Consider the following 27,554-nt stretch of genomic DNA (forward strand, 5'->3'; position numbering starts at 1 on the left):
TGTTTATTTATTTCTATTTAACTGCTATTTTAGAAATATTTATAGCCTACAATTCTTGTATTTATTAATATTTTAAATGAGCTTTTATTTTGATATTTTCCGGTTTCATGTTAATTGTACTTTTATTTTGCTGTGTGCTTTTTTTCAGTTTTAGTAATTTTAGCACTTCAAATTATACTTCAGTTAGTTGCCAAAGCAAAATTTATAATTTTACATCGAAGTTTTTCATCTAATACTTATATTTTATTTTATCTTAGCTTTATTTCAATGACCGAAAACTATTTGTATTAGTTTTAGTTAACAGTAACAACACTGGACGAAGGCTATCAGATTTGTATTACAGTACATGTGATAAATGTCTCAACATTAGCCTACTAGTCACATAAAATATAATTTGCGCAAGTTTTATTTGTCAAGTTTTCAGAAACCTTGAAGAATCAGCCACAGAGGGAAATGTGGTCCCTGTTGTCCGCCCTGTATAGAAGTTTCTGTGAGGAACCCCTCAGTCGTCTGCTGGCTGCACTGGCGGCACATTGTCTCTAATCCTTTATTCTCAGTCGGAGAGCTGTGGCCAAGGCCGTAACCAGGGTTTGAAAATTAGTGAGGTCCGGGGTGTTGTGTAAAGAATTTTGCTATAATAATGGTTTGGCCATTGGAACCACATTTCCCAATGGACATTAAGCTGTGACCCTTTTTTTTAATGGAATTTGGCATATATATATATATATATATACAGGGGTTAAATTTGGATTTAATTATGTGTGGGGTAGTCTCTCACTAGGGGGGTCCGAGGGTTTGCCCCCCCGGGATTTTTTTTGTGAAAAATAAACCAAAATGGCACTTTCTGGAGAGTTTTGTGCAAAGAAAAAGTAGGTCTAGCAAGTTCAACGCAATCTCACGACCAATTCGTCCGAATTTGACGAGTGATTAAAAGATGGCTAATTCGTACGAATTCGTACGACCTCATTCGTACGAATTTGTACGATTTGTCTAAACCCACGTGATGGGTAGGTTTAGGGGCGGGGTCAGGGTCATTCGTACGAATTCATACGAATTGGGCAACTCGTCAAATATGTACGTTTTAGCAAAAATCGTACTAATTCGTACGAGTGAGGTCGTACGAACTGTTACGAATTAGCCATCTTTTAATCACTCGTCAAATTCGGACGAAATTCACACAGATCAAACACAAATATGCTGACTGAATAGATTGCTAGTTGAGAAACACTGCTTTAATTAATGTTTTTATGATGGCTTTGTGAAAGGTTAACTAAACAGCATGAGCCGTCTTCCAGCTGGCCAGTAAGTTATTTGGCAAATTTCATTCTGTAGGCTAACATACAGATCTGTTTTATGCTATTGTTTTTGATAGTGTTATACATTTCTTACAGATAATCGATTGTCATTGCGTTTGTCTTACCGAATGTGGTAGCTTTATGCAATTACAGTTTGTCTATAAGCTTCTTTTTTTTTAAATGTATTAATGCCGACAGTTAAATGTTGCCAGATATTGCTACGAAAAACAAGCAAAACAAAATAATAATAATAATCCGAAATAAGTTCAAAGCTTGTGTTTTGGAAATAAGGTTAATATATCACTAAACCTTCCCACATTAATAACTTCCTAAAGTGTCACATTAAATCAGAAAAACAGGTGACTACTGCCACCTTTCTATTAGGTGGATCTGGCAACACGGAGGCTGCACCCGCGTTCACAACGCGCTCTCAAGCCCCGTTCAGTTCACTGCGCCAGCTTCTCGCAGCAACATGAATTGCAAACACTCATATGAGGTGGTTTAAACACTGCTAATTAATCATTCAGAGAGCTTGACATTTTATTTTTGAATGTAAAAAAAATGACCGAGGTCCGGACCTCGGTGACCTCATAGCTGGCTACGGCCATGGCTGTGGCACGTGTCTGTGAGAGGAGAGAGAGAGTGAACACTGCTCAACTCATCTCTCTCTCCTGCACACTCTCGTACACGTGTGTAAGACGGAGTGAAGAGTGGACAGAGCCTGCTAACTCTTGCGTTTGGGGCACAATCTGTAAAGCTGCATTCATTTGCTTAGATGAAACACTTCCTGCCCGTTACACACTTACACACGTGAAGGAAGTGTTGCAGGAGGAGACCTGGGGTGTGTAAGGGTCCATCTGCAGGGCCCACATGTGGACAGATGACCCAGATGTGATGCTCAGGGCTGGGGCTTTTTTGTTTTGTTTATATATATATATATATATATATATATATATACACTCACCGGCCACTTTATTAGGTACACCTGTCCAACTGCTCGTTAACACTTAATTTCTAAGCAGCCAATCACATGGCGGCAACTCAGTGCATTTAGGTATGTAGACATGGTCAAGACAATCTCCTGCAGTTCAAACCGAGCATCAGTATGGGGAAGAAAGTTGATTTGAGTGACTTTGAACGTGGCATGATTGTTGGTGCCAGAAGGGCTGGTCTGAGTATTTCAGAAACTGCTAATCTACTGGGATTTTCACGCACAACCATCTCTAGGGTTTACAGAGAATGGTCCGAAAAAGAAAAAACATCCAGTGAGCGGCAGTTCTGTGGGCGGAAATGCCTTGTTGATGCCAGAGGTCAGAGGAGAATGGCCAGACTGGTTCGAGCTGATAGAAGGGCAACAGTGACTGAAATAACCACTCGTTACAACCGAGGTATGCAGCAAAGCATTTGTGAAGCCACAACACGCACAACCTTGAGGCGGATGGGCTACAACAGCAGAAGACTCCACCGGGTACCACTCATCTCCACTACAAATAGGAAAAAGAGGCTACAATTTGCAAGAGCTCACCAAAATTGAACAGTTGAAGACTGGAAAAATGTTGCCTGGTCTGATGAGTCTCGATTTCTGTTGAGACATTCAGATGTTAGAGTCAGAATTTGGCGTAAACAGAATGAGAACATGGAACCATCATGCCTTGTTACCACTGTGCAGGCTGGTGGTGGTGGTGTAATGGTGTGGGGGATGTTTTCCTGGCACACTTTAGGCCCCTTAGTGCCAATTGGGCATCGTTTAAATGCCACGGCCTACCTGAGCATTGTTTCTGACCATGTCCATCCCTTTATGGCCACCATGTACCCATCCTCTGATGGCTACTTCCACCATGTCACAAAGCTCTAATCATTTCAAATTGGTTTCTTGAACATGACAATGAGTTCACTGTACTAAAATGGCCTCCACAGTCACCAGATCTCAACCCAATAGAGCATCTTTGGGATGTGGTGGAACGGGAGATTCGCATCATGGATGTGCAGCCGACAAATCTGCGGCAACTGTGTGATGCCATCATGTCAATATGGACCAAACTCCCTGAGGAATGCTTCCAGCACCTTGTTGAATCTATGCCACGAAGAATTGAGGCAGTTCTGAAGGCAAAAGGGGGTCCAACCCGTTACTAGCATGGGGTACCTAATAAAGTGGCCGGTGAGTGTATATATATATATATATATATGTTTTACTTACAGAACCAACAAACAAAGAATCAAATAAAAAGAAAGTAAGAAATTTAACTAATATAGTCAGAATGCTTTCCTCAAAATGTTTGTTTATTTAGCCTCTCCTTTAATTAAATGTGTGTTTATTTTATAAATTTTATATATACCTATCCAAAAAACTCTTATTAACTTAATTTGAGTGATTTTTATCCTCTATTGTTTAATAACGCTATACAATCCAAGCTGTCCCTTACTTTCAGTCAACTTCTCCTGGCTTTTCTTCTGAATAAAACTGTTTATTTCTCTAAACACGTGAAAAAAAAACATAATCGTTATGCATTTATAAATAAAAAATAAATCACTGAGAATTTAAATCAAACATTGTATAGCCTATAGACTCAGAGGATGTCACTATATGAAATTTCATTACTGCCTTGTAAAAAAAAAGTCAATAAGTTATGACAACATATGTTTTTACATTGCTTTAACTCATCAAAATAATTGTTTAAGCAATTTTAACTTTTTTATATCAGTTTTACAAATCTATGACTCATTGACTCATTTTTTTAAGTCAGTTTAATGTAATTTAAGTTGAAATGACTTAAACATCCAAGTTGAATGTCCTTAAAAAATTTAAGGCAGCAACTTTTCTTTTACAGTGTAATTCACTGTGGTACAGAGTTGCTAAATGTTAACTTAATCTGTGAACAAAAATCAAAAGATGCAGAAAAGTGACAGATGATGAGGTGTCATGTGGTTTAAACAGAGCTGGCAAGAACACAATATGTGTTTGTAAATAGCAAAAATGTAAAGGAAAACCTACATAAATGAAAATTCTGACATCATTCACTCGTCCTCAACTTGTTTCGAACCTGAATGAGTTTCTTTCTTTCTGCTGAACACAAAATAATATATTTTGAAGAATGTTGATAACCAGCATTACCAACATTCTTCAGAATACCTTCTTTTGTGTTCAAGAACAAAGAAACTCATACAGGTTTGGAACAACATGAGGGTTGTGAGTGAATGATGTCAGAATTTTCATTTTTGGGTGAACTATCCCTTAAGTATTCTGCAATATTATAGACTGCACTGACACTGTATCTGATGAGAACTGAACTGAGATGGATGATGAGATCGTTGTTTTCTCCAGAGCTGCTTAAAAGCTGAATTGAACTCATTCCATAATTGATGAACTTTACACAGTAATTGAACTCAACCGAATCAACTTCTTTACAGCAGAATTGAATTTTGTTTGCACTCGACTTGATTATGATTCAGATTTTACCATAGATTTTGATTGTGCTATCCCATCATTTGCATTCGTAATGCACGTGAACCCGCAAAATGCTCTACAAGCTTCACTGGCACATGGTGATATTTGAGTCACCCACAGGAGGGCAGCCATTCGCTTAATTTGGACTGAATAATGACCTTACAGCACTGAAATCTGAAAATATATCTGTTTATATATAGAAGATACATTCAAACTCTTTGGTTTTTTTTTTAAACACACAGTAGGCTAGCCAAGGCATACATCCGAATGTGTGTGTGTGCGCTCATGTGAACTGAATGTGTAAGCACGTTCATCACGAGTTCCTTAGGGCACTTTTATGACAGTCATGAGAGCAGCATGTGAAGGATACACTTATAATTGCTTTGTCATAACGAGAGGCAATAATCAGTGCAGATGACATGGTTAACCATTGAGCTCGAAGTTGGGCTACTGGAAAGCCTTTGAGGATGATACCCGGTTCTCCAAAATAAGCAGTTAAATAAATAATAAATAAACATTATTAAATTATTATTACTATTATTTAATAATCGACGTATTTTATGTGTAATAGCTACACCATAAGATATACATAAATAAACTATAAGAAATTGCTGTTTGTTGTATCAAAACTATGTAAAAAAAAATGTATATGTCAAAATCTGTGTATATTAGTCAAATCAATAGAGTTAATTATTATGTTTATTATGTTAATGTTTGCACTTGCAATTATAAGGTGATGTAAATAATAGCCTACTGCATTGTGCACGCGCGCGCTGTACTGCGCATAATCAGCCACGCCTCCTTAAAGCTCGCGACTGCGACTTTAGCTCAAGCCACTCAGTTAGTCACATACAAACGCTCATAAACACAGATTATATGAAATAAGATTAAAACCATCGCGTCAGAAACATTATACAAACGCTGACATTACAACACAGTGAGTCTGAGTTTCATTCGTCTATACGGAGAGTTGTCAAGCTGTGTTTATTTTACGTCAGGTTAGCTTGTTAGCTTATAACTTACAATTGTGGTTTGTTTGACAGAATCTGACAGAAGACAAACATTAACTTACATTCAGTCGAACAGTTTGTTTCAGCCACAATAAACTAGCGCTAGAGATTTCCTCCGACTAAGAGATATTTTTACTTTGCTAAGCTAATTTAATACATTAATTAATAATATGTCTTTATGTACGTGTCTTTTGTGAAACTGTCGTTTATAGATATAAGTTAGCTGGTGGTAAATATCCACAATGGCCTGTCAGGGTCAGATAAACCTCACTTTAACGTCTTTACCATCAGCTATGGCGTATCGTTAGTGTCACTGGAGGCTGTGAGGCTCAAATCTCAGTGTGTTGATAGTTTGAGGCGGTTGTCAGGAGGAAATCCACTATCGGTGTGTCAAAACACATTTTATACTTGCTTGGGCCAAAAGCAAGTTTATTCGTCGCGTTTGGAGAGCACATTCATCATGGCTAAGCTTCAGTCGGGGAACGGAGTGCAGTGGAAGGACAGCAGGAGTCCGCGGGGCACGCCGGAGAATCTGGCCGAGCACGAGAGCTCTTCTCTGGGCTCAGACTCCGAGCTCAACGGGTTCGCCAACACGGAGACCCAGACCGACAGATATGGCTTCATAGGAGGAGCTCAACAGAGCGCAGGAGAAAAGTAAGTGGCGGTCACATTTATGAAGGTAAAAGAAAGACATTAACCATAAATACCTGTCAGTTGTTTGTGCCATAGACTCAGTAACACTTTATACTAACTTTCATTGGTAACAAAACATTTTATTGGACTGCCCTGGGTATAATACAAGTAGAATGCTCTTTTGTGATGTTATTTAGTAAGATTATGCCTGAAAAGGTTTTGGATTTTTTATTATATGTTAGTTAATTGTATTTTTGTAATTGAATTTATCTATCATTGGTAACATTAACAAATATTATTCAGCATCATAAAATACCTAACAGGCACAATAGTTATAACTGTCATGTGATTTGGAAACTTTCACATTTTTGCATATATATATATATTCAAATGTCCTTACTGAGTCCTTATGTGATGTTTGTTAATGACCTATTCATGAAAGTTACTGTGAAGTGTGAAGCATACTGATGTTTTTGTTTTTGAGTTTGTCACATTTTCACACTGCATTAAGTGGACTCTGTGTGGACAGTCTTTGCTGAAAGTCCTCGTCCATGTGAGCGCAGATGAGTGGACAGGTCTTTAACACCGCTAAAGTCCCCAGTGGTTGTTCTTCTTGTTGAGTTCTTCTAAGCCGACTAGCTTTGAGAAGTGCTTGATCAGCTCACGTTCCTCCAGTCATGTAATACCGGACGGATATCGTTATGTAATATCATAAGCTGTGTCTGTATGTTATCATTTGTTTTCCATTTTCTAAGATTTGTTTGTGAATTTACTATTTATTTGGAGGCAATATTTTTGTGGAAACTGTGATACGATTTATTTCAGGATTCTTCGAAAAATAGAAAGTTCAAAAGAACAGCATTTATTTGAAATATCATTTTTTTGTAATATCATTAATGGCTTTGTCACTTTTATCAAATGAATGCATCCTTGTGCAATAAAACTATTAATATCTTTCAAAATAAAAAGCCTTACCCCATACAACTATAGTGTATTAGTCTCAAGACTGGATATATTGTACAAACTAATCTTCACGCCAAATCCATTTATTTATTCTTTAGATCAGTGGTTCCCAAACCTGTCCTCACGGCACCCCAACACTGCACGTTTTCTTTATCTCCCTAATCAAACACACCTGATTCAACTCATCAGCTCATTAACCCATGTGATAATGAGCTGATGAGTTGAATCAGGTGTGTTTGATTAGGGAGATAAAGGAAACGTGCAGTGTTGGGGTGCCGTGAGGACAGGTTTGGGAACCACTGCTTTAGATGATCAAGTAAATTGCCTGTGTCCTCTTCCCATGCTTCTATTACAAACACTTGTCTGTTTTGCATTGACTTACATGAGTGTCTCTTATGGCTCGGGACAATGCAGTTCTGTTTGGCCAAGGAAACATGCACAGATCAAATGAATCTGCTGTTGAATTAATCACAGAAAGGCACATCAGTCCTCTACAGTTCACATGAAGAATCTCCCTTATTCCCTTTGTAACAGAATGTTTCTTTCCAGTCTCTCATTTAGGCTCTCATGCGGGACGTTTCCCTTCTTGCTGTGAACTCCCTTTAGCACTCAGAATGGCTCATTGATTTGTTTAGGCAGAACCTCCCTGCAAGTGTTTTCAGTTGTGAAATAAAACTGCTCAGTGACTCATTCAGTTCATTCTACAGGCAATAGTGTGGCGGTCAGGCGTCAAAATAGTTTTACTTGCTGATAAAATAGCTCAAGACAGGGTCAGTTTTAAACTCTGATGAGTGCTAGCAGATCCACAGAAAATCTCCAAAAGCTCTGTAAATTCTTTACATTCACTGATCCCCGCATGCTCACTTATGTAATGCTTTGGCAGATAACACATCTTGTGTAACATAATGAAATGCTTGCGATTGACATTTTCCTTGGCAGAAAATGTATTTAATCTGAAAGGCCCTCAATCATGTTTTTTTCCCATCGGTAGTTATGGCTGTAGTACCAGATGAGGTTAGGAGGATGACACTAACTAGCCAATGTGTGTCTTCTGGTTTTTCTACTAGTTAAAAAATTTGTTCAGTAAGATGAGCCACTCTTTTCACTCTCAGGCATCTTACGGACATTACTCTTTATTGCTCTGTATAACAATTGTCAGGATATTTTTTAATATAACTCTTAATTTGTTTGGCAGAACGAATAAAGTTATATACACCTAGGATGGCTTGAGGGTGAGTGAATCATGGGGTAATTTTCATTTTTGGTTGAACTAACCCTTTAAGGAGCGTTACACGTGTGCATGTGCAACAATATTGTTTAGCACTTTCCAATAAAACTCTGTAAAGCTTCTTTGGATTTTTACAAAATTATCTTTAAAATACAGTATCCTGAAAAAGCTACGTTTCTTTTTTTTTTGCAGTTTGTGTATATACATACATACACACAATATGAACAGCACAACTGTTTTCAACATTGATAATAGTCAGAAATGTTTTTTGAGCATCAAATCATCACATTACAATGATTTCTGAAGGATCATGTGTCCGCTTTGAGCACAGGAATACAGTTTACAAAATATATTCAAATAGAAAACAGTTCTTTTAAATTGTAATAATATTTCACAATATTGCTGTTTTTACTGTTTTTGATCAAATAAATAAATCAAAAAGAAAAAGAGACGTCTTTCAAATCATCAAAGAGACCTTATGATCCAAACTTTTGAAAGATAGTATAGATTTGAAAGATAGTATAGATTTGAAAGATAGTATAGATGTATCTAGACCCTCTTAAGAAATATGCTGATTCTCTCTTATAAGAAATGCATTACATTGGTTTTGACGTCGACTGTAGGAAAAATCTGCTTTCGCCCTTAATGTGCATTTTTATTGCAAAATAGCAATTGCCCTTCTCTCTCACACACATCGCTCTTTCTTTCCCATCGAATATCATATAAAAGAGGTCTTTGAGGATTCTGTGTTTTCTGTGGACCATCATGACAGAAAAATCATTCATGCCTAATAAAATTAAAGTCTGTTAAAGAAAGACGACTGTGCTTATGCTACGAGGACAGTTTGTCTGCACAATTGACAATGATAATTGCACTTCTCTATGGAGAGGACTCATTTATGACATTTCACCTCTTGGCTTTTGTTTCCCTCCGTTTGTTTACTACTGCCATGGAGATGAAACTGAGCGCCAAGCCTCTGGGGAGCGTTTCAGTGAACCTGTTCACGTTCGGCAAGCACACAACAGAGCTTCACCATTCATCATTGTGCCTTATGATGTTCTCTGATTTTGAGATGTTTTACAAATAGGAACGTTTTCATTCAAACTGACTGGAACTTATGGCCAAATGTAGTTTTTTTTTTTGGATGGTTTCTCACTTTGAACATGGCTCATCCAATCTGAATTTAGTCTCTGAACTATCTATATGATTAGGGTTGCCCTCTAATAGTCGACCAAACATTAGTTGTTTAGAAGAGGCTAATGCTGCCTTCATGTGCTTTTGTTTTGTGTACACACAAATATTTTGGTAGCACAAAAAAAAAAACCTGCACAGGAAGTGGCAAAGTCACACAGTCCGTTAACACGGCTGGCCCATATGGTAATTATGTCGGGCAGGAAATTCAAATGTTCGCCTATCATTCATCAACCTCAAACATGCTTATCATTTGAAACATGTAAGAAGTATCCTAACATAAGCCACTTTACATGACTGCTTGCTCTAACATTAACCTAGATAAATATGCGCTATTATTAGTGAAGTGAAGTGTAGCCAAGTATGGTGTCCCATTTTTGCTGCGGCGCCTGTGGAGTGATTGAGGGTTAGGTGCCTTGTTAGGTACCTCAGTTGTGGGTAATGAGAGTGGAAGAGAGCGCATGTTCATTCCGGGTTCGTCACTCATTTGGGTCCCCTGGAAACATTTCCGTTGTGGTCTGTGGTGCTATTTGCAGTGCGTTTCTGTATTTGGTTGTGTTGTGAGTACTTGGAGCACACCTGAAACACCTGTGAAACTGATGATTTGCGGGTGTTTTTCTATTTGCATGTCTTTTCTTCAGTTGCAGCGCGTTGAGCTCTCTCGGCCACCGTCAAAACAACATCTGAGATGCTGTGCAATGAAATTGGTCTACTGGTTAGTCCAGTTATCCAATCACATCCTCTGTAGAGGCAAAGCCAAGCGAGTTTTTTTGTTGCGCATCAAGGTATATATTTGGTGAATGTGTTTCCATCATAGTTTATATGCGCATGTCTTCTTATCGAATAAAAAAATGGTGCATCTTGGTGTTTTCATCAAGGTTTACTTTGACGATATCCCAAAATTTGCTTAAAAAATAGGTTGATGGAAAATGGCTAGTGTTAACATATTCTTTCTCAGCTCTGAAACTAAAACCATTTTACGATGCCCCCACACACACATTTAAGTAATTCAATTAACATCCAAACCTGCGACTAGTCGACTAATGGCTTAAAGAAACGATTACTAGTCAGCTAGAAATCGGTGGCAGCCCTACATATATTAACATTGACACTTTCGGTTCTTTAGTCAGCCAGTTTGTCTGTCTGCCGGCTGTTGTTTTGGCCATATATAGTGAGTACCAGGAAGGGATTTTTCCCGCTGCAGTCATGTGCTTCCTGTTTTCCTCTACTAACTGCAGGCTTTCTGCTTTGACCTGAAGAATGTGTCTATAGGGTGAAAGGAAACACTTTTAGAGTACTTATACGATACTTGTTGGGTGAAAGTGAACATGCCTTGCCTTACCTTTTCCATGAGGCCGCTCCTCTTGTACTGCAGTCCATCCTCCAGCCTACATCTTTGTGTTTTCAGCATAACACAATTAGCTCTACCTGCGTACACGGGAAAAGTAAACAGGCGAACGGCGGGCCCTGTTTCTGTTCCATAGATCTAAACAACCGCAGTCATCTGTAATCTGATCGCTGACGATAATCCAATCTGGACTGCGTAATCTGTGTACACACAGTGTGTGTGCGAGTATATTTGCTTTCCATTTCGTGACCGTGCGTGTGTGTGTGCCTTCAGGGTTTACGCAGCCTGTCCTGTCTCTAACCTTTTGGCAAAGGATTATTGGATGCGATGGTTTCTCAGGGATGGACTTCCCCAACATACTTTTCATCCATCAGGGAAAATCAAAAATGTGTCTTTGTACTTTTTTTTAAAATTTGTATTGTTTTTTATATGGTTAATCAACATCATGTCATTGTTTCTTATTCAGCGGGGGCTTTGAGTAATAAGCGTGTAATCGTTTTTCATTCATTGTATGCTAATCTTTTCCCATTTGATAAGTAAAAGGACTGTCAAAATATATCTTCAGTGCTTAATATGTCAGATCTCCTCTGAGCTGAGTCAGTCCACCTCCCACCGATCAGAGCTTCGACCACTGCAGTTATGATGACACACAGAAGCAGGACCAGAGCCATTATAAGTGTTGTTTCTAAATAATGCTTTTACCCCTAACCCTAATTGTAATGGCAGGTTTTGTACAGACATGCGCTCACGTTTTCTGAAGAAAAAATACTGTAAATCTCTGTATTGTTATATTTTCCTGTGTTTTATCTGATATAAAGCCACTCGATCTCATGTGTAAGGGTGTGTCTGTCATCTGGATGTAATAAAAAGGTTTCTAGGCCGAGGTGCCGGGGTCACATGAACACAATCAGACAGAAAGATTCCCAGAAACAGGGCTTTCCCCTGTGATCTCCGTCTCCCCCGTTCTGACTGCCCAGAACATTCTTATAAACAGTCATCCCACATTAACATCACATAGAGGTTGTGCAACTAAGTAATTTATTTGAAGACATGCAAGTTGCTAAACATGACGGTGGTAGTTAAAAATGGGTGATTTTTCTTCAGCAGTGGAAACCAGCTTGTGTTTTGAGTTTCCGTCAGAAGAACTTCCTGTGAACATATGATGACGCCCACAGTACTCTGATTCAATTGAGCTAATTTGACACCCACGTTATGCTTTTCAAACAGTTGGAGTGGACATATCAGGTCAAGAGTTAATAAGCTTCTAAATATATATAGGGATGGGTTTGTAAATAAATAATAAGTTTCTAAACATAGGGATGCACTTGCAATATATAGGGATGCGTTTGTAAATACAGTGGTCAACATTTGAAGTGGATCAAAAAAGTTCATCAAAGTTGTCCTAAGTATTGTTCAAAATTCATGTATAACTTTGATGAAAGGGTTTGATCCACTTCAAATGTTGACTGTAGACAATGTATTGTAAATACATCCCTGTGTTTAAGAAGAATTTCTAAACACAGGGATGAATAGGGATGCATTTGTAAATATAAAGGCATGAATTTCGAAACAGGCATGAGTTTGTAATAGTAATGCATTTGTAAATAAAGGGATTCATTTCTAAACATAGGGATGAGTTTGTAAATATATAGGGATTTATTTCTAAACATATAGGGACAAGTTTGTAAATATATAGGGATGCATTTCTAAACATAGGGATGAGTTTGTAAACGTATAGGGATTCATTTCTAAACATAGAGATAAGTTTGTAAAAAATATAGGGATATATTTCTAAACATATAGAGATGAGTTTGTAAATATTGGGATGCATGTCTAAACATATAGATATAAAGATGGGTTTGTAAATAAATAGGGGTGAGTTTGTAAATATGTCGGGATGAGTTTATAAATATGAAAGGATGAGCTTCTAAATGTACTGTATAGGGATTAGAAGCAATTTTTTAAAATTCTTTAAATCTGCTTTTTTTTGTACAACTTTAAGAAATGTATATTTTTCTACACATGACACCGTAACAGGTTTCTGGCTTCCTGTTGAGCTGGACATGAAGAAAGCGTGGTTATGATTAGTCAAGAAGCACTCTGACCGGTTCAGTGAGGAAGTGAGTGGTTAGGCTGATTAAAACTGCCATTGTAGATTCAGTAGCAGTGATGCTCTGCTGGTGAATAGCGTTGCAGAAAACACTGTCAGGGTATTTTTTATAAACACAGATCATATAGACCATTACCATTAATAGAACAGATTGTCATGAACGTCTGTTCTGAACAAGAACCGGTTCTCTGTTCCTAACCCCGTATTTGCTAACATGCGTGATTTTGTATGTGTGGGTGTGATATTATATCAGATAAATGATCTAATCTCTCTTTGTTCTCTCTCGATACAGTGATGATATTCCTCCAGACGTGCTCCGGCAGAGAGAAGCCAAATGGCTGGATATGCTGAACAGCTGGGACAAGTGGATGGCCAAAAAACACAAGAAGGTTGGACACTGAAAAACAGGCCTGTGTTTGTCCACAGGTTTTATTTTTGTTCTCGATTAGCTCAAATTCTTTAGAGAATGCCGTAATGTTCATAAAACGTTCAACAACAGCAATCATGTTCTCATGATGTTATCTTAGGAATTTGACTACACAACTCACACCGTGTGCTTCACAAACTATTTAATAGAATCAGATAAAGTTATGACCAGGCCCGCACAAAATGTCTGTGACGACCACTAGTCTCTAAATGTTAAATGGCTTTTTTACCATTTGCTTTTATGATTGTCATTGATGATTCTCTTGGTGCTCAATCTCTCTCCAGTGACTAACCTTCCAGACAAAACACTGAGCCATTTCACAAGTTAACAGCAGCTAGACGCCACATCTGCAGCTCATGCATAATTACTGTAATTCAGCTCGACAAGGCCTGTCGCGAATATTTGCGATAACCATAATTATTCCAGTTACATTTTGCCATCAAAATAATGTCATTTTAAGCAAATATAGAAATGAAATACTCTTTTTTTATATGTCTGTTGCTGGTGCGGTAGTGAGTTATGCAAGCACACTAAATGAACACTCGCACTAAAGTATAAATGAGGCTTATGAGCGCAAGTGCTCAGTTTAATTTAATATTTGTGTAATGGCACATGGCAAATGTCATTGGCCATTAAGGGTCGTAGGTCATCCTAAAATACAAGTGTAAAATCCCACTGTCTTTCTCCATCTCTCCGAAGGTGAAGTTGCGTTGTCAGAAGGGCATCCCTCCATCACTCAGAGGTCGTGCTTGGCTTTATCTTTCTGGAGGCAAAGTGAAGAGAGAACAGAATCTGGGCAAATTTCAGGTGAGACTGAGAGTATCTCCAAGGTTTGTCCACTCCAACCTTTGGGTAGCACCACGCCACTGTTCCGAAATATCGTGATTATGCCACCTTCTGAGACACCTTATTTCAGCCAGATTTCTATATTTTCAGCCAACATTTTCAAGCAAGGATGCAAATCAATCAAAAGTGACAGTAAAGAAATTTCTATTTTAAATAAATGCTGTTCTTTTGAACTTTCTGTTCATCCAAAAAAACAATGTTATCATGGTTTTCACCAACAAAAAAAAAATTTAACTGATAATAATCAGAAATGTTTCTTGATCATCAAATTAGCATATTAGATTGATTTCTGTAGGATCGTGTGACACTGAAGACTGGAGTAATGATGCTGAAAATTCAGCACTGGAATAAATTACATTTGACAATATATTAAAATAGAAAACAGTTATTTTAAATTGTAATAATATTTCACATATTATGTGTATAATATCTGTGCGCATTATGCATTTTAAAACTATCTCAAATCTATTTATGTTTAAGTCAGAGTTTAAGTCTTGTGCTGTCATTAATGAGTTATCATTGCATTTTGGGGTTTAAAAGGCTATTCATATTCAGTAATATTATGGATTTAACTGCACTGGCACTGAAAACAAAAGTGGATGAACACTACTGGCAACATCTACGCTGTTATTGGATCAATATTGAACCGACTTTTAGCTGAATAATTTGAACTTTCGTAATTGATAAACGTTGCAACGTTGACAGTTATTGAAATGAATTGAAACCAAAATTGAGCTGAAAAATGTCAGTATTATTCTGTCTAGAGCTACTTTACACTACATTAACACTTATTTTCCTGTTTTATCAAAGTGAAGCTGCTCTGAAACAATCTGTACAGTATAAAGCGCTATATAAATAAATGTGACTTGACTTGGCAGGAGTTGGACAGTCAGCCAGGAGATCCTAAATGGCTGGACGTGATAGAAAAAGACCTCCACAGACAGTTTCCCTTCCACGAGATGTTTGTAGCTCGAGGAGGCCACGGGTACGTCACTTCACCTACAAGCCTCAGCCTTTGAACCTCGTCCCTTCTGTTACATAACACATTGACCTGTGTGTGTGCAGGCAGCAGGATCTGTTCCGGGTGTTGAAGGCATACACACTGCACAGACCGGAGGAGGGTTACTGTCAGGCGCAGGCCCCTATAGCCGCAGTGCTGCTCATGCACATGCCTGCTGAGGTTCGTGTTTGTGCTCCTCTCTGATCACTCGCACGCCCCTCGATGCCTCTCATCAATCATTTATTGATGTATACAGTTATCTATTGCAATGTTTTATGTGTTATAACAAAACACTACAATTATCAGTAACACTTTATCTGAAGCCTTTATGTGTAATACATTGTAAACGTATTCATAATGTACGTTGTAATGCATTATTTATGTTCATAAATAATTCTAACCCAAGTTAAAATGCATTATAATATTTGTAGATTCCTTGTTACATCAATTGGTTGTTTGTCATGTGTTTTAATGCATTATATGCTCTCAAGGTGTAACAAGGAATATATTATAAGTATTCTAGTGCATAATAACTGTGGTTGTAATTATTGATGAGATCATACAATGCATTATAAGGCGCTTTACAGGCATAATTACAACAATGAAAGCATTAAAATACTTTTATAATGCATTATATATAAAGGCTGCAAGTGTTATCGAATCACTATCATTATTTATATACATATAAATGCAGACACACATATATATACATCGTCATAAATACATATGTGTAAATATAAACACACACATTTATTTATATATATTTATATATGAAAAAGACTAATATTTCCAAGTTGACTAGCAGCAGGAGTATCGTTTAATTGACTGGTCTCTCACATCCCTAATATACATATATATATATATATATACACTCACCGGCCACTTTATTAGGTACACCTGTCCAACTGCTCGTTAACACTTAATTTCTAAGCAGCCAATCACATGGCGGCAACTCAGTGCATTTAGGCATGTAGACATGGTCAAGACAATCTCCTGCAGTTCAAACCGAGCATCAGTATGGGGAAGAAAGTTGATTTGAGTGACTTTGAACGTGGCATGATTGTTGGTGCCAGAAGGGCTGGTCTGAGTATTTCAGAAACTGCTAATCTACTGGGATTTTCACGCACAACCATCTCTAGGGTTTACAGAAAATGGTCCGAAAAAGAAAAAACATCCAGTGAGCGGCAGTTCTGTGGGCGGAAATGCCTTGTTGATGCCAGAGGTCAGAGGAGAATGGCCAGACTGGTTCGAGCTGATAGAAGGGCAACAGTGACTGAAATAACCACTCGTTACAACCGAGGTATGCAGCAAAGCATTTGTGAAGCCACAACACGCACAACCTTGAGGCGGATGGGCTACAACAGCAGAAGACTCCACCGGGTACCACTCATCTCCACTACAAATAGGAAAAAGAGGCTACAATTTGCAAGAGCTCACCAAAATTGAACAGTTGAAGACTGGAAAAATGTTGCCTGGTCTGATGAGTCTCGATTTCTGTTGAGACATTCAGATGTTAGAGTCAGAATTTGGCGTAAACAGAATGAGAACATGGAACCATCATGCCTTGTTACCACTGTGCAGGCTGGTGGTGGTGGTGTAATGGTGTGGGGGATGTTTTCCTGGCACACTTTAGGCCCCTTAGTGCCAATTGGGCATCGTTTAAATGCCACGGACTACCTGAGCATTGTTTCTGACCATGTCCATCCCTTTATGGCCATCATGTACCCATCCTCTGATGGCTACTTCCACCATGTCACAAAGCTCTAATCATTTCAAATTGGTTTCTTGAACATGACAATGAGTTCACTGTACTAAAATGGCCTCCACAGTCACCAGATCTCAACCCAATAGAGCATCTTTGGGATGTGGTGGAACGGGAGATTCGCATCATGGATGTGCAGCCGACAAATCTGCGGCAACTGTGTGATGCCATCATGTCAATATGGACCAAACTCCCTGAGGAATGCTTCCAGCACCTTGTTGAATCTATGCCACGAAGAATTGAGGCAGTTCTGAAGGCAAAAGGGGGTCCAACCCGTTACTAGCATGGGGTACCTAATAAAGTGGCCGGTGAGTGTATATATATATATATATATATATATATATATATATATATATATATATATATATATATATATACATATACATATATATATACACTCACCGGCCACTTTATTAGGTAAACCTGTCCAACTGCTCGGTAACACTTAATTTCTAAGCAGCCAATCACATGGCGGCAACTCAGTGCATTTAGGCATGTAGACATGGTCAAGACAATCTCCTGCAGTTCAAACCAAGCATCAGTATGGGGAAGAAAGGTGATTTGAGTGACTTTGAACGTGGCATGATTGTTGGTGCCAGAAGGGCTGGTCTGAGTATTTCAGAAACTGCTAATCTACTGGGATTTTCACGCACAACCATCTCTAGGGTTTACAGAGAATGGTCCGAAAAAGAAAAAACATCCAGTGAGCGGCAGTTCTGTGGGCGGAAATGCCTTGTTGATGCCAGAGGTCAGAGGAGAATGGCCAGACTGGTTCGAGCTGATAGAAGGGCAACAGTGACTGAAATAACCACTCGTTACAACCGAGGTATGCAGCAAAGCATTTGTGAAGCCACAACACGCACAACCTTGAGGCGGATGGGCTACAACAGCAGAAGACTCCACCGGGTACCACTCATCTCCACTACAAATAGGAAAAAGAGGCTACAATTTGCAAGAGCTCACCAAAATTGAACAGTTGAAGACTGGAAAAATGTTGCCTGGGCTGATGAGTCTCGATTTCTGTTGAGACATTCAGATGTTAGAGTCAGAATTTGGCGTAAACAGAATGAGAACATGGAACCATCATGCCTTGTTACCACTGTGCAGGCTGGTGGTGGTGGTGTAATGGTGTGGGGGATGTTTTCCTGGCACACTTTAGGCCCCTTAGTGCCAATTGGGCATCGTTTAAATGCCACGGCCTACCTGAGCATTGTTTCTGACCATGTCCATCCCTTTATGGCCACCATGTACCCATCCTCTGATGGCTACTTCCACCATGTCACAAAGCTCTAATCATTTCAAATTGGTTTCTTGAACATGACAATGAGTTCACTGTACTAAAATGGCCTCCACAGTCACCAGATCTCAACCCAATAGAGCATCTTTGGGATGTGGTGGAACGGGAGATTCGCATCATGGATGTGCAGCCGACAAATCTGCGGCAACTGTGTGATGCCATCATGTCAATATGGACCAAACTCCCTGAGGAATGCTTCCAGCACCTTGTTGAATCTATGCCACGAAGAATTGAGGCAGTTCTGAAGGCAAAAGGGGGTCCAACCCGTTACTAGCATGGGGTACCTAATAAAGTGGCCGGTGAGTGTATATATATATATATATACACACACACACACACACACACACACACACACACACACACACACACGTGCGCGCACACACACACATATACATATGTTTGCTTGAATGGTTTAAATGCTTTGAGTACAGAAGCAAGTTAAGCTTATACCCTGTTCTGGTCTCTTATTCCTTTATGGTCATGCTCTGGTAGGATGCATTCTGGGGTCTGGTCCAGATCTGTGAGAAGTATCTGCCCGGATACTACAGCGCAGGCCTGGTAAGAGCAGACAACACACAGTCCTCCTCCATTCAGAACTTCTCTGCATGCTGTCAACCCTCAGATCCACACAAGAGCAATCAATCATCCTGACAAAACACTCGATCAATCGCTGACAAGATGCTGATGCTCTCAGGTTGTGTTTGCACTGTTCTGCCAAGGGAAATATGCTGATGTAGAGAGCTGTTGTTCAGAGTGATCAGAGTTCAAGGGTTGCTTCTCTTGTACGCTTCACAGCCTGTCTAACCCTGCAGAACTGATTAACCATGCTCTCCTAGTCTCAACAAGACTTCTGCAGTACAATAGCTACTTCAATTGGGATTTTATGGCTTCTGGTTGTTAGTAGCGTGAATGCAATTGAACAGAGGTGTCAGTGCTGTTTGAGTTTACTCCCAAAAAATAAAGGCTGGCCCACACATAAATTTGTTCAATCTTTTCAGATTTTCAAAATGTGAGAGACCACAAACATGACGATAAAAAAATCATCGTTTTATGAGTTTTGTTCCTATAGTATGTGGAGTCAGGAAAAGCACTAAGAAAAAAGCACTAACAAGAAAAGCACTAACACTAGCACTAAAGTCCCGACTGTGAACAAAATGGCAAAATATCACAGTCAAACGTGACTTTGACATCATCTAACGCTCACTTAAAGTTCATTATTAAAAACACTAATAATTTAATAGCATTAAACATTAAATGCAATCTAATATAATGTATATAGAAAATCTCGAAATGAACATCTTTTTTTTCATATAGTAAGTACACTATAATGTTGTGATGCCTAAATTCACTTGTAGCATTTAAAAAAGTTAAATGTAAAATAAATGTAAAATGTTTGATTTCAGTTTTTTATTTATTTTGACCAAATATAACATTTTTACCGGTATATCAGCCATTTATCAGTATTGACCAGAATTTTATGGCTAAATGTAGTTTTGATTTCTGGAAATTCAATAAAAAAAGTTTGTGGTAATGCCTTTTTTTCATACATTTACAGTTGAATTTAATTTAATGTCTTTTTGAATTTTGAACATATAAAAAATATAAGATTATTAATAACGAATGATAAAACTGGCTGCTTTAGTTGAACAGTTGAACTAATATTACAAATCAGAAGTTTGGACTAAATTTGGAAAGCTGGGATGTTACTTAACCAAATGCAAACTATTAAACTCCATCTAACAAACACATCTAACAAGTTCTACCTGGTCTCGAATTGTTGGGTACGTCCCGCTCTGAGAGTGTACTGTCTAAAAACAATTTGATGGTTTACAAACAGTCCTGTTCTGGTCAACAATTCCTGACACAAAACAGGTTAAACTGTTGCTGTAGTTATCGATATGGCGACCATCATGCATTTAGGTGTCGGGATTAAAATAGAACTAAAAGAGAAAAGGGGCTGTTCCATTACCAGGAATCCAGTGCAATCCCGCATTATGTGAGGGCTTTTGTGTCTGACCTTCAGGAGTCAACAGGCAAATGCTCCAGAGTGGGCGGCAGGGCCCTGCCTGTCAGATAAGGAGTGAACTAGATTAAACCAACATCAGGATCTTTCTCTCTCTCTATTGCTCTTTCTCACTCGCTTCTGCCTGCGGGGTTTCCTCTTACCGTTTCTGTTGTTAGCGTGTGAATTGTTGCTGTCAAAATTTGTTTAACCCATCCATGTTCGCAGTGTCAGATTGTAGAAACTTATCAGCGAAACTGTTCATTCACCATAGATCATTTGCATGCTGGGAATCTGTTTAACATGAAAAGTGGTTATAGGGAAATGGATCCACTGCAATACATCCCAGACTTCATCTTTCTTTGTTTCCTACCCGTCCTCGTCTACACAGGAGGCCATCCAGTTAGACGGCGAGATCCTGTTCGCTCTGCTCAAGCGCGTGTCCCCGGTGGCCCACCGGCATCTGAAGAAACACAAGATTGACCCTATCCTCTACATGACAGAGTGGTTCATGTGTGCCTTCTCTAGAACGCTGCCCTGGGCCTCTGTGCTGCGCGTGTGGGACATGTTCTTCTGTGAGGGTGAGACTTGAACACCATGTGCGCTTTGTCCATTGTTGACAGCTCACCCCTCCACAGAGGGATTTGCACCTTGCTACTTGTGATATTTACTTGCAGAGTGCAATAACTTGATGCCAAAGCAGATGTGTAAATATTTAACATGCTCACTTCAGAGGGGTTTCCAGAAAGCAAGGTTAACTTACAGTCACATACACCCTGAACTCTCAAAGCTTGCTTCCTCGAGGTGTGCAGGTTCCAAAACACACATACTGCCAGTCAAACCTACTCATTTTTTATTATTACTGGGCACATTTTAGAAAAACAGTAAAGCTATTTAATGTTAATAATATTAAATTAATACATTTCATTTATTAATTTTATTTTATGGACAATCAATTATGAAAACACATTCATTGCATGTCCGTTTCCTGTCGACCGACGCTTTAAAGGTTTTTGATATGTTCTAAAATAAATACTCAGCTACCCGAGACAGCCCTAGACTGATACACAAGTAGTGCAAACGTTTCTATGGCTGCGTTCACCCTGCGAGCCTTAGTGCCGAATTCCAATTTATTGCTCAGATTCGTCTTTTTTTGGTATAGCTGCGTTCACATTGTTTTAAATGTGGCCAATATCAGATTCCAGAGTGAACAGATCATCGTCCAGACTGACCCGCATGCACGAAAGAACGATAAAAAGACGTCACGCAGCAAGGTGTCAAATGGAAGTAAACGCGGAGTACATCAAAGCAAGTGATTACGTGTTTATTTATAGAGTGATTTGCCGTCAAAGCCAGCGAATTTAAGCGCAGGCCATATAAAAAAACAAAGACGAGGATGCAAAAAAAAAAAGAGTTTTTAAACATTTATGATATGAGCCCACGTTTTGCTTGTATATAGAGCTGTCACTGTAATACTTATGAGCTCTGACACATCACTGTCCTTCACTAACGTCGGGTATGTCAAATCTTTGAAGTAACTCCCATGAGTGCAGAATTGTGACGAATGTTGATCCAGAGTGACATAAATGTCGGATGAATTCCAATACGACTGTTCAGACCGAGGTCGCATTGCAAACCATCTGACCTGTATTGGATTTAGCACCACATATGGAAATGACACGAATCAGTATTGAAAAAGTCATATTCCGTGTGGTTTGTGCCGTTCACACTGTCGTGACAAAAAATCTGATTTGGCAAATAAATCGGATTTGGGCCACATTTGCCTGCAGTCTGAACATAGCCAGAGTTGCATATACACTGTTACCTAATGGAAATGCATGTCTGTGTGTGATGCAGGAGTGAAGATCATCTTCCGCGTGGGTCTGGTGCTCCTGAAGTGCATGCTGGGATCTCAAGAGAAACTGAAGGCGTGTCAGGGCCAGTATGAGACCATGGAGCTGCTCAGATCTATTGAGCCACGATACATGCACGAGGTTTTCCTAGTACAAGAGGTATCGCACACATATACCATTACGTGTTACACTTGAATTGCAATTTAAAACACACGCATGCAAAATAACTTTTTTTCTTTGCCATGTTTTTCGCTGATTAACAATGTAGAATTCTACCACTGGAATTGTTGCATATTGCATAGTTTTTCTTATAATTATGAATGAATAAATGAATGATAATTATGAATAGAAATAGTAGTAGGTATACATTGTATTCTGTGCGGTGTGTAGACAGCAACAGCCAAACATAACCTGTGTCTCCCCCTGCTGGTTGTAACATGTCTTTTTGGCTCAGGCCTGCCTTGAGTACCATTTCATTTGCTGTGTCATAATCCGCAGAAATTGACGCTGTTGGATGGAATCCTTGCATCTTGATATTGCATCTTTCCCCCCCCCACAAATCATTAGCAGAGAAAAAGTGTCTAATTTTAGCATTTGTTGTCGATTCATAGCCTATAAATAGCATAACATAACATTATAACATGAGATTTTTGCCAAATGACAGAAAAACTGAGCGCCCACATAGCCACAATAAACTTTACAACCTGTACGTTGATGAAAACGTAATGCAATGCACTTTGCTGCCGTTCTGATGACGGACAAAACACACATGTACAAAATTATCAGAAATTCGCCAAATATAAAGCCACAATATCAACTTTGGGGCGGTTTACATGACACCGTTTTCAACTAAAAACGTTAAGCTATTTATGCGTTTTGGCCGTTCGTTGACACGACAACAGTGTTTTGGGAGCCTGAAAACGCAAACGTTAGAAAACGGGTTTTAAAGTGGACGTTTTAGAAAACGGTCTCTGTGTAAACAATAAAAACGTGAATCTCTGAAGACGATGACGTCATGCACATGCGTATTACGCATTCAGTCTATAGTGTTTCATCGCCATCTAATGGCCTGACAGAATACAGCGTTTTAATAGCTTTCGTGGATCAATGTGAACGGGGATCATTTTAACAATGTCTGTACGCGGAAAACTCAAGGAAAAACTTCTCACTTTTAAGCATATCGTTGTCGTGGAAACGTACCCTTTGACAATACAGTATTTTTTCCCTTTTCTATTATTGTTATTGACCATTTTAAGACGTATATCTCCCTCTCTTTTGCCCACCCTGTCAGGTCATTGAATTGACCGTGTCTGAGCGAGACATAGAGAAGGAGCACCTCTCTCAGCTCCGGCGCTGGAAGGAGACCCACGGAGAGCTGCACTGTAAATCCCCACCCAGAATGCACGGCGCCAAAGCCATCATGGCCGCCGAGCCGCCCAGTCGCCAGGAGCTCAAACAAAAGCCCACAATCATCGTCGAGGCACCGCAGACCACCGAGAGCCAGGCGGACAAAGGGAAAAAAGCCAAGAAGAGCAAAACGGAGAAGAATAAAGACACCATTAACACCTCGCCTCCCCTTAATCCGTACCCGTTACCCAGAGACCCAGCACTGCAGAGCGGCAACCTCTCGCAGCTCCTGCAGAAAGACACACTCCTGCAGAGCTCCAGTCAGAGTCTGAGCAGCGCAGAGCACGACACGTACCTGTAAACCTGTTCACTGTGCTAAAACATCTGGCATCAGTCCGCTCCTGCCTCCCCACTCTCAGGATTTCCCATCAGAGGGGAGTTCACATGACCAAGCTATACTTGTGGGAGTCACAGTCACGTAGGAGAAGTTATTACAGAGGATGCCACTTTACATCATGAGCTTTAAAGTGTGTTTACTGGATTATATGTATATGTGCATGTTTGGAAATGAAATGAAGGATAGCCAAAAGCAACTCTCAGATCTCTAAATGAAGCGTTTATGAGCTGCGCTGGATGCAGATGTTCTCATGCGGTTTAAACTAGTTATGGTTCCTGTACAGAAGACACACTGTAGTGGGATGCAAGTACATTTCCTCCATCTTCCTCAGGAGATTACATCTGTCTGTTTTTGTTCTTGAATAGTTATGCCTAAATGAAAGATTTTTGTATTTGAATTGCTTATAAAATGTTCATCCTTACACAGTTTAAACATAAATGAACGAATACATTTAATATGACGCAGATTTGTCAGTCATACATGAAACGGGTCAGATTTCTGTAATAGTACTAATAAGCTAAACGTTTTGAATGCACAATAACCTGGTTTATATATTTATCATCAATCAATCCAGTTTGTTACATTCATGTTAACTGATTGAATATTACTTGTTCATACTTTTTAACTGAATAAATGTAATTATTTTCACGATTTATGCTCATTATAAGCAATTTGGATGAATATGTTTTGAAAATATTTCAATGCAATGAGTGCAGAAATATTGCCCTTTTTTTCCTGCTCTATTTATGTATGACTGACAAATGTTCATCACATGAAGTTTAATGGGTTTTTTAAACTGCGTAATTCAAATGGATGGACATTTCATATGCAATTCAAATATCTTAAATTTAGGCCTATATATAAATTTTTTTGAGTGAATGGTTCTCCCAAAAAAATAACAATGTCATCCTTTTATCAGTGGAACCAAAAAACATCAATTTTGAAGAATCTTTACACTGCACTTTTCCACAGTGACCCATCTGGCGTTGAAACGCCTTACAAGTTAATAACTGTTAGGTCAGTGTAAATATTCTTCAGAGAAAATGAGAGTGAGTAAATAATAATGTAATTAACTCTTTAAGTACTTGTCATTAGCATCAAAATGAGTGGAAGGTTTTGCATCTGCCTGGCAGAAAATACTTTTCTGAATTCAGTTGTAATTCATTGTCTTGACCACTAAGGGGCTCTATTGAGCTTCTTTTTTTTTCAATCCCAAATTCAGTTGCAGTTCACCTTCTTGAACACTAGAGCAGAATTGGGAGAGATCACATCAAATGACCAAAAATTGCACAGATTCATTGCTGAAAACATGGACTATATCAAACTATTTAACTTAGTGCCAAAATGAAAACAGAAATGACTATTTTGCTAAATAGTTTTGAATTCCCTGCAAAAGTCAGTCGTAATCAATCCACTGAATGAACTTTTGGGAGAATCATTATATGAGGCAAGAAGGTTTGCACAGATACTGTGTACATGCCCTGAGTATGTTCCAGTTATAATCATCTTGTATTTCTGTTGCGGTCCAATGTTATCTTATGTGTAAGTTAGCTGTGTATACATACATGACTTTAGACTGTCAAATTCTTGACCAAGAGATTGTTTTTGCACATTGCCATCTTGATTTACTACAAATGAAGGCATGCTGTAGGGCACAATACTCTGACCTTTTGTAGGGTGAAGAAAAAATTATATTTTTTAAATATCAATGATTTATTTTCTCTGATGTAAATAGAATAGCCAAGATTATTGTGACACTATGAGACTTTTTATTTCTCTTCTTGCTATGGCTTCTTGTAAGATATGAGAATTCATGGCAAGATTTCTTATGTATTCGCTTATTGGTCGAGGTGTAGACATTTTTGCTGCAAGTCATTTTCTTTGAGAGGAGGTGGTCTAGCTCATATCAGATGTTATTTCATTTAACTGACATCATTCACCCAATATTTCACTATGAGGAACCACAAACTGACACTTAGTATGCATGCTTGATCTCTGTCGACTGCTGAATTGTATGCGCTGATGATCCAGGTGTCATATTTATTAAGCTTTTTAGAGTTAGGTTCAATACTCTTGTGGGAAATCACATGCATTGAGGTTGAGAAGGTATTCTCATATAGATTTAGTGCCAAAAACAGTGCTGTACTAAAGCTATATTATATTTTTAATGAGAGAAGCAAGCATATTCTTAATTTTGTAACGCTTTATTTTCAGTGTCCTTGTTACACTACATGTAGTTACTGTAGTAATAACAGTAAAATATGCATAATTACGTGCAACTAACCCTAAACCAAACTGTAACCCTACATAGTTCATTATTATTACTCAGTAATTACATGTATAATTACACTGTAACATGGACACTGACATAAATTGTAACCCTTCATTTTTGTAATCATATGTTGGTAACTTTACAATTAGGTTCCATTAGTGCATTAACTAACAATGAGCAATACATTTGTTACAGGATTTATTAATCTTTGTTAAGATTAATAGGTAACACTTTATTTTGCAGTGTATGTTACATAGTAATAGCTATGCATTATGCATAGTTACATGCAACTAACCAAACCACACCCTAATCCTAACCCTATTATATAGCCTAGCCTAATGTATAATCACACTGTAATGACACCTTAAAATAAAGTGTAACATATTAATGCTTTAGAGTATTTCATGTTAACAGTTAACAAATGCAACCTTATTGTAAAGTGTTTGCCATATTTACTGGTTTCGTTGATGCAGTGGTTCAAAGATTTACGTTTTAGATCCCTTGAAAGGAACCAGCTGAAATCCAGCACTATTTGGGAGAATCCACACGTCACTTTGAAAAGAAATTAGTTATTTTTGATTTAATTTCCCTGTTTTCTTGCTCATTTACACTCAAATTTGTACATCCTCCTGTATGCAAATTCAAGTTTGAGCAGTTTTTCATGAAATAAATGTGATACTCTCAGCTTGTCCGTTGGTGAATGGTTGTTTGCGTCAGTAATTAGTGAGTCAGGCAGGGTGCGGAGGGAAGAGTGCGAGGGAATGAGGGATGAGGAGAGGTGAAAGAGGGTACTGTGGCACTGGACACCTGTTGTCTGAGCTCTCGGAGATTTGCATGTCAAAGGTGCTGGCGTGCTCCCCTCTCCGCATCTCCTCATCACGGCGTTTCCCAGAACCCCCTCCTGTCAGCGGATGTGCCGAAGTGATCCAAGCCCGTTCTGACAAATGCATTAGTCAAACCTCAAATAAAGTCAGTAACTGGGGATTCAAATTTGCTCTGAAAAGTTACATTCTAACTTCCCTATACATCACATTTTAACGTATGGGGTGTTGATATTGCAAATTGGTATTTTTTATATTATTTGAATGTATTATTGTTATAAAAATAACAAATTCAAACACGGCGTCA

The 27,554-nt window shown here is 38.7% G+C and overlaps 1 protein-coding gene across 1 annotated transcript; it reads left to right on the forward strand.

The window, feature by feature from the left end:
• The first annotated feature begins 5,897 nt into the window (after positions 1-5,897).
• On the forward strand, positions 5,898-24,839 carry tbc1d10ab (TBC1 domain family, member 10Ab). The gene is made up of 9 exons (XM_056253363.1): positions 5,898-6,404; positions 13,516-13,612; positions 14,350-14,457; positions 15,375-15,481; positions 15,562-15,676; positions 19,048-19,113; positions 20,949-21,138; positions 22,415-22,569; positions 23,702-24,839. Exons 1-9 carry the CDS (start codon positions 6,211-6,213, stop codon positions 24,116-24,118), a joined length of 1,449 nt encoding a protein of 482 aa, XP_056109338.1. The 5' UTR covers positions 5,898-6,210; the 3' UTR covers positions 24,119-24,839.
• Positions 24,840-27,554: the final 2,715 nt, after the last annotated feature.

This window comes from Rhinichthys klamathensis, unplaced genomic scaffold, assembly GCF_029890125.1.
Source record: "Rhinichthys klamathensis goyatoka isolate OS25496 unplaced genomic scaffold, OSU_Roscu_1.1 h1tg000104l_1, whole genome shotgun sequence".
Taxonomy (NCBI): Eukaryota; Metazoa; Chordata; class Actinopteri; order Cypriniformes; family Leuciscidae; genus Rhinichthys; species Rhinichthys klamathensis.